At 51.5% G+C, this 8,540-nt stretch overlaps 1 protein-coding gene across 1 annotated transcript; it reads left to right on the top strand.

The window, feature by feature from the left end:
* Positions 1-320: 320 nt before the first annotated feature.
* Positions 321-1,099, top strand: NEUROG3 (neurogenin 3). Its single transcript, XM_007454567.1, has one exon. The coding sequence runs from the start codon at positions 352-354 to the stop codon at positions 1,000-1,002; it is 651 nt and encodes a 216-aa protein (XP_007454629.1). The 5' UTR covers positions 321-351; the 3' UTR covers positions 1,003-1,099.
* Positions 1,100-8,540: the final 7,441 nt, after the last annotated feature.

Here is an 8,540-nt window from a genome sequence, read left to right on the forward strand (position 1 = left end):
GCAGCCGCGCCAAAAGACGGCAAAAGAGGCCCGGGGCCCCCTTTACACTTTTCTTCTCTGGGGCCGAAGAAACTTTCCAGCGGCGGCGCCTGCTTCTCAGCTGAACTTGGAGACGAAGAAGCCAGCGCAGCTCACCGCTGCTCTCACTGCCTACGGCTCTCTACCCCTTTGCGCCCTACAGCAAGGTAACGCCTGGAGCCACAGAGCGATGAGCAGAGGAGAAACGGGGTCCTCCGGTCCGGCGGGGGTGGGGGGTGGCTTTCTCTCGATTTTTCCCACCTGGCCCCAGGATCGGGAACTGAGCCCGGGTGACTGACCCACTCTCACCCTTACCTCTAACCCCGCCGCAGGATGACGCCTCATCCCTCGTGTGCGCCAGCTGTCCAAGTGACCCACGAGACGGAGCAGCCCTTCCTGGGTGCCTCGGACGACGAAGTGACCTGCGTCGCATCCGCTCCGCCCAGCCCCACTCGCTTGCAGGGCAACTGCGCCGAGACGGAAGGGAGCGGTTGCCGAGGGTCCTCAAGGAAGCTCCGTGCGCGACGCGGAGGGCGCAGCCGCCCCAAGAGTGAATTGGCTCTGAGCAAGCAGCGACGGAGCCGGCGCAAGAAGGCCAACGACCGCGAGCGCAATCGGATGCACAACCTCAACTCCGCTCTGGACGCGCTGCGCGGCGTCTTGCCCACCTTCCCGGACGATGCGAAGCTCACCAAGATCGAGACGCTGCGCTTCGCTCACAATTACATCTGGGCGCTGACGCAGACGCTGCGCATAGCGGACCACAGCCTCTACGGGCTGGAGTCTCTTGCGCCTCACTGTGAGGAGCTGGCCAGCCCGGACGGCGGCTCCCCGGGAGACTGGGGTTCCCTCTATTCCCCGGTCTCCCAGGCGGGCAGCCTGAGTCCCGCCGCCTCGCTGGAGGAGCGCCCCGGGCTGCAGGCGCCTGCTTCCCCTGCCTGCCTGCTGCACCCTGGCGCCCTGGCTTTTTCAGACTTTCTGTGAAGGGGCCTGTCCGCTGCTGGGCAGTGGGTGATGGTAGAAAGGGAAGGGGCGGAAGCCGTCGGAGACGCCCGGTGGAGGCCCTCAGGCGTACTTGCTCCTGCTGCCTCTGGCTCGCTGACCCCTGGCGGGCCCAGGCGCCCAAGAGGGTGGCAGGCCGGGTTCAAATCCCTTGGTCTTCTGCGCCGAGCCAACTGCAACCCTCTGCCGCTGCCCGCGCGAGTGGGCACTGCAGGCTCCACGCGTTTTAGGCCCTCTCCCTGTGGCCACCCCAAAATCTCGTGCAGAAAAGACGAGAATGATAGCACTACACAGCAGGTGACACCCACTGTCTCTGCCACCCTACCCCCACTGAAGTCTGTCTGCCGGTCTGTCTCTTACCACTCCTCCCCCAATGCGGCTTAATCCAATATTTGCTTTCTCAGCACTTGCTCCCGTTGCCCAGCGTGTCTTCTTCAAAGATGCCGCTGACCTCCTCTAGTCCCTATCAAGCCCCGGGGCTTGGGCCTCTCTACTCTGCCTTAATTCACCAAGGCGATCCTCTGCCTTCTCCTCGTGCAATTTCCCGGAGCCATTGCCCTCCCAGGGGCGGGAGACGAGGCTATGAACAGGGAAAGCGCCAGCTCGGCTGGGGGAGCGCCTCCACCACCACCCTGCAAACTGAAGCACCCTTGTCTCTAAAAAAAAAAAAAAAAGAAAGAAAATCAGTTTGTAAATTATCTGATACCTTTTGAAATGAATTTTTGTCTGGTAAATTATATGGCCCCTCCCCTGTTTTACACGTTTGTATTTATTGATGAGATTTCACAGTGGGAAAAGTTTTTATTTTGTACATAAGATGATTTAGGGACTGGTGAATGAGATTTTGAACCAATAAAAAGAAGCCTGAGCAAGGTAACTTGACGGTGCAGAGGGGAGGGCCCAGCCTCTGCAGCTGGGGTTGGGGGAGGAGGGCCCTGTCCAAGGAGAGGGATGAGAGTTTTTCTGGGGATCTGGGGCCCCTCCTGAGGCCTGGTCTGAGAAACTATGGCGCTAGGCTGGAGGCCAGGCAGACTGCATTCTCAGGGCAAGTCAGCCATACACACTTGGAAAGGAAGAGCTGGAAGGCTCTTAAAAATCATTGGCTCAGCCCCCTTGTTTTAGTTATGGGGCAGCGACTTGTCTTATTCCAAACAGTGGTTTAGGAGAAAGACAAGCCTCCAACTAGGGTTACTCACTGGTGGTGCTGGCCCTTTCCCCTATGCCACTAGCCTGGATTTAGAGTGACTGTTGCATTTGGGTAAGGGAGGGAGTAATAACCCTGCAGCAGGGTCAGAACCCTCAGAAATGCTGGTAGGCTGGGCATCCCAGGAATTTTCCCAAAGTGCTTAGAGCCCAAGCACATCTTCTGAGCTCATCTTACTCTGCTGCCGGTGCTGAGGCTGTGGCATTAGACTCATGGAACTAAGCAGCAGGGAGTAGAGAAAGTGGAGGGTCCGGCTGCAGTCTCTGACACCTCGCAACACCCAGCAAACTTGACTGAATAAACTATTATTCTTTTCAAGGAACTATTCAAGGTTTCCAGCCCCGTGTTCTCTATTACTTCCAAGGTAGAGTAGGGCTGATGCACAGTGACACTGACACGTCCCCAGAGCACTGCTGGAGCAGCCCCACATTAGCTTCCAAGACCCCCCAGGACCTCTGGGAAGCAGGTTTGAGCTCTAAAACCCAGGCCTGACTCTCAGGAACAGGAAAATGGAGGGTGGGCACACTACCCTACGAGTTGAACCCCGGAGGCCTCCTTGGATTGGCCCTGGGTGCCAGGGGAAGAAGCAGGCCAACCCCAGTGGGGAATGCATGGCACAGTCAGGGGCCGGGAGTGGTTGGGTAGGGTAGGTTGCTTTCCTGTGTTAGAGTGCAAAGGTGGTGGCTTTGCAGGGGTTAATGCCTCTTGTCTCTGCCTCTTATGCCCTCCCCGCTTCAAATTGAGCTTTTCCTTTCTCCTCTCTTCCTAGGTCCCTAAAGGTAGCTCGGAGGAGATAAGTCTTAGTTATCAGGGGCTGGATTTGGGGGGCGGGAGGGGGGACGCTGCAAACGAATGAATGAGGCTGTTGTTGTATTTCATGGCTTTAATCTGGAAGGAAAAGATTAATGGGTTATTGGTGACTTCTGCAGCAGCCAATTTTCCACCTGGGGCACCACCCTGGGGCAGGTGTCAGCAGCTCCAAGTTGCACAGACCAAGCCAGGGTCTGCTAATTACTGGGCATTGGGGGGAGGGGTGGAAAGACATAAAAATCAGGAAGGTCCATCTCTGTCCTCCTAGGACAATAGCAAGTATATAGACAAAATCATTCAAGGCTAAAAAACATTGGTGCTGAGTGGAGGTAGGAGCCACAGAAGGGACAGTGGGACTGTTATCTGCAGTCAGATTGGGAAGCTTGCCAGAGAAGGTGGCATTCTGGGCCAGGACTAAAGGTTTGGAGAGGAAGTCCTCAAGCAGGAAGATCATTCTTCCTGTGAAAGGCTGTGGAAAGTAGTGTTCAAATAGGCAGGGGACTCCTTTGTTGTGAATGGCTTCCAGAAGCAGAAAAAGTGTGGACCCTGTGTTCCAGGTGGAGACACCCACTGCCCAGTCCCTCTCCTGCCTGTGAGGGCGCTCATTAAGGAGCTATTAGTCACCCAACACACGCAGACTGGTCCTTCACCCCACAAATTAAAAAAAAAAAAAAAGTACTATTTAACCAACTCGCATACTGGGCTGCCACCTTGGGTCAGGGTGGATTTGATCCCCCAGAGCTGTCAGCTCTAGTCTCCAAGTCAGGAGGAGGTGGAGGAAGGTTTAGGGCTCCTTGCCCAGGATGAGTTCCATCAAGGCGCATGGAATAGTATTGAGATGGGAAACCTCATCCACGCCTGTTTCCAAAGAGCCCCTCATCAAGAAGGGCGAGGAAACATTTCTGGGTGGCGCCTACAACTAGCCCAGTGGCATCACCACTACGCCCGCCCCACCCCCACCCGTCCTCGGGCATTTTGCGTTCGGCGGCTTTTACAATTGGTCAGGCTGCTCTGGGTCTCAGCTGGAAGCCCACCCACTACACCTCAGCTAGAGTGGCTGCAGGACCTCCCATGGTCTGAGGTCGTCGCCTGCGCCCCAGCTCCCCAAAACCTAGACAGGGTCCCAAGCTGGGCCAGGAAGGATGCTCCGGTCAAAGGACCCTTCCCCCTCTTGTGCCTTTGTCTGAGCCCTGGCTTCCAGAAAAACAGCACATGAATCTTGCGGCCACCCCATCCCACCCCGTCCGCACACACAAGCAGGTAGATTTATGGTGTCCTGCCCCCATCCCACCCCATCCCCAAGCCGGCCCACAGTCGGAGGACAAAGCGTCCCAGGGCTATTGGAATGCTAATGTCTGGGAGCCTGGCCGCAGGGCTGGCACAAAGGCAGGCGGGGCCGGGGGAGCACGCAACCCCACAGGCGCCCTCTGCCCCCCCTCTCACCCAAAGGCCACTCTGCCCGGCTGTGTGACCTTGGACAAGTCTCTGAGCCTCAGCTAATTCACATGAGAAGCTGGAGAGAGTCCCTAATACCCTTTCACTGGATTTCTGGGGGCTTAAGAGAAGGCCTTGCTTATGATGGACGGGATTATAGGCCCGGGCGACCACGGAAAAGAGACAGTGGGAAAGATTCTTTAGACCCAGGGGAACAGTGTGTGTACAGTGTGTGTGGGGGCGAGAGGGAGAGGAGATTTGGCTGAGAATGTGGTGCAGAACAAATGCTGAGTATATTATAATTACATTTCACATATATGCAATTAAGATTCTCTGTCAGGTTTCTTTTCCCTCTCCTCCCCTTTTCAATATCTGCAGACTGTGCGCAAGAAGGAGTGGGGGGCGTCAGGGACACTCACTCACCTTACTTGCCTGCTCCACCTTCAAAGGGCCAAGAGCACAGACTGTGGGAGACTTGGGGCTGGACACTTCTTATCTCAGGTCCCCTCCTACAGCCGGTGAGGGGGGCAAGGCAGGATGGTGACACCCATGGAAATAGAGACCCAAAGTCTTGGAAGTAAGTGACTTGCCCAAGGCCCTCAATCACTCGGTGAGTTATTGGAGCAAGCTAAAAGTATGACCCTGGCTCTAGGCTAGTAGTTTAGAGCTCTCTCCCTCTTTGCCAACTCAGTCTCTAGGTGTTTATGTACTGACTTGAGCTGTGTCCTCTGGGTCTTGTAAGACCAAGAGACTCCCTCGCGCTTTGGCCGCTCTCCGGAACCCTAGCGACATTCACAGGCTGCTGTGTGCCCCCTCTGCTTCTGCGATCCGAGGACCAAAGCGGTGGGAGAGAGCGTATGCCTGGCTAACACTGTCGGGCACCGAGGTCCTGAAAAGCGGCGGCGTGCCCCTGACCATGGTGCTGAAATGACTGCATCGGTTCAGAGGAGAGACGCTCCTGGGAACTTGGCGTTCTCAGTAAGGAAAACCACCTATCAACCGCCTCTGCCCACCTTTCCAGTGCTGAGTCCCTAGGGAGCCCCCTGTGGATATGTAGACCCAGAAGGCTGTCCGTTTCCTTGATATGGTGGTGAAAGCACAGACTCTGTTGCTAATAACTGACTGTATGACCGACCCCAGAAAGGTCCTTTTCTCAGCTAGGACAAAAAAAAATTCCCTTATAAATGATGGAGTTAGAATTGAGTTAGTTACCAGCTGAGGAATTTCTGAAAGCATATGAGAGGTCTGAAGTGGAAAAATATTGTAAGCTTAGGATGCAGCAGCCCTAACTGGAAAACTGGTTTGGAACTTTGCCCTCGATAATTTTTGAAGACAATCTAGGTTAAGCAAGAGCAAAGTGCCATTGTTTGCCTTTGATTGGGGGGTGGGAAGGGGGCATTCTCCACACATATTCTTTTTTAACTTTGCACCTTCCTTATATAATAGTTTGTATTTTGGTTATTTGCTGCCCTGGATACTTTCAGGAAGAATGAATTAAATACTCAGGGTGAGCGAGTTCGGTCTAAGATCTGAAGTTTTCAGCTATGAAAACGGGAAAAATATACAACATTTTAACTTGACTGTGGATGATGACGGCTGCATGTTTCTGATTTGTATGTGTTTCCATCTTTGTGACAAGATGCTTTAATAAATCTCTTAAGTATTAAAAGGTGGGGGTCTCATTCTTTGGGTTAAAACGAAATTTTAGTTATTCCAAGAACAAAGACAAAAGGAAGCCCTCCAGACACATACATAAATGGCAGAGTGGTTAAGAACAGTTACTTCAGAATCACACAGACATTAGTTCAAAGCCTGGTACTGCCACTAACTAGTGGGTTTCAGTTATACCCCTTTGCCTCCCTAAGGCCCCTTTTCCTCACCTGTAGGGTTGGGACAATAAGTAGTAGCCACTTAATTGGGCTGATTAAATGTGCTTGCTTTTAGTGCACATTAAGCTGCCATAAATGGTAATTGTTATTATTATTATTATTATTAACATCTTCATTTGTCTCAAATTCTTCTCATTCTCCCAGGATTTTTTGGGGTGGAGGAGGTTGATTTTGTATGAATTTGAATCTCCTGTGCAGTGCAAGCTGGCACAAAGGCCAAGGGCCACCCACCCCTTCCCGGTGACCCTCCCCAGCTGTGATCTACCTTTCCCATGCTCCAGGATTATACATCCAGATGTCACTTGGGCACCCCAAATGAGACATGTTCAAAATGGAATTACTCTCCCCTAACTCCAAACTAATGCTGCCTCTTGTACCTGATCTCACTAACTAGCATCACCCAGTCATCCGTACTGGAAATCTAGGGTTCATCTTGATTCTTCTCTCTTACTACCCACAACCGATTAACCCTTAAGACCTGCTGATTTGTCCTTCCCACTATTTCTTGAACCTGGCCTCTCCTTTACCTCCTTATGATGATGTCTCTAGTTCAGGCTCTCAACTTTCACATGGAGAGACTGCCCAATTGATTTCTCTACATTTAATCTCAATACTTGTCCCTATACCCTCCATGCTGCAGCCACAGAAACATGCAAATATAACACTGTCACTCTCCTGTTTAAAATCTTCAAGTGGTTCCAATCATCCCTGGGATAAAGCTCACGTTCCAATACAGAAGGATGTTGTAATGTGAGCTTTGATGTGATATGGATCTGGGTTCAATTCCCATCTGGTTCACTAATTATCAGTCTGACTCATCAACAAGTTCCTTAGCCTTTCTCTCAATCTCTTCATCTGTAAAGCAGGGATAATAATATTACCTTATGGAGTTTAGATTAAAGTAAACCCAGGCTGCTATAACAGACTCACCAATAATTCATTCTGAGGTGAGCATTCCATGTGAGTGGATAGCTCTGCTGTGTGGCATCACTCAGGGACCCACACTCCTTCCGTCTTCTCCCTCCCCCAGCTCCTAGGTCCCTGCCATCCACATGGTTGAGGCTCATTGCCATGGGTCCCAGCCAGTGGGAAGGGGAAATAAGTCATGGAGGAGCCTCACCCACAGTCTTAAAGCTTAGACTCAGAAGTAGCATGTTTCACCTCTGCTAACACTCCACTGGGAGTACATGATCACATCCCCTCAGTCTAACTGGAAGAGGGGCTATGTGCCTAGGAAGAAGTGAAGAATGGGTTCTGGCAGGTGATGAGCAGTCTTCACCCCAGGACTGTTGTCAGGATTACATTGGATTATATGTGCTAATATTTGCTTTTATCATCGCGAATCACTCATGCTTATGACCAGAGTCCTGCTGCAACAGCCTTTCTTTCATAATGTCTTGCTTGCCTTGGCATTTACCCTCAGAAATACTGACCTGCTTGAAGTCTTACCCTTAAACACAGTCAGTACCACTTCCATGCTTTTTTCCCACACTGCTGTCCCTGCCCAAACCCTCATTCCCCCCTCCCCAAATCTCCAACGTGGATATCACCTCTTCTCAGAATCTTTCTCTGAACTATTCCTCCCTCTTTGCTCCTGCTTCCATAATATCCTGTGCATAAGAATATCCTTGCACTTTCCAGGTAGCATTTGTGATTATCTGTTTGCTATTTGTGCCCTCCACTGGCAAAAGGAAGTGTCCTTCCTGTCTCCAGTGAATACCCATTCTCAACCATATGCCACATGTTTTTAGAATGAATTAGAGTAAGTGAATTGACTGAATGAATGAAAGGTATTTCAATTATATGTTAGAAATTTCTACCCTTCCCCCGACTGGCTGCTGTACAAAGGTCAATGAATATTTGTTGAATAAGTGAATGAATAAATTAATAAAGTATACAGAGACCCATTACCCTTCCTGCATCATACCCTGCTCGGCACCAAAATAGCCTGTCTTTGGCTGCCAATGGGTTTATTTTAGAAGATGCCCCAACTGATTTGGTGAGACTGGGTTATCACAAGAGTATCATTGTTTCTGAGATCACCAGTAACAATTCCAATAGTCAGATGTGGGTGATCCCTCCTAAGATAGTCCATTAGAGCATGAAGCTTGGCATCTATCTCAACTCCAGCACTTCCTAACTCTATCACTTGAGCAAGTTGCTTAGCCTCTCCAAGCCTCCAT

The sequence above is a fragment of the Lipotes vexillifer genome, unplaced genomic scaffold (assembly GCF_000442215.2).
Source record: "Lipotes vexillifer unplaced genomic scaffold, Lipotes_vexillifer_v1.1 scaffold708, whole genome shotgun sequence".
NCBI lineage: Eukaryota > Metazoa > Chordata > Mammalia > Artiodactyla > Lipotidae > Lipotes > Lipotes vexillifer.

What these genes read in the sequence shown, in the direction of transcription:
- NEUROG3 (XM_007454567.1), top strand. Translation starts at nt 352, where the DNA reads ATGACGCCTCATCCCTCGTGTGCGCCAGCTGTCCAAGTGACCCACGAG.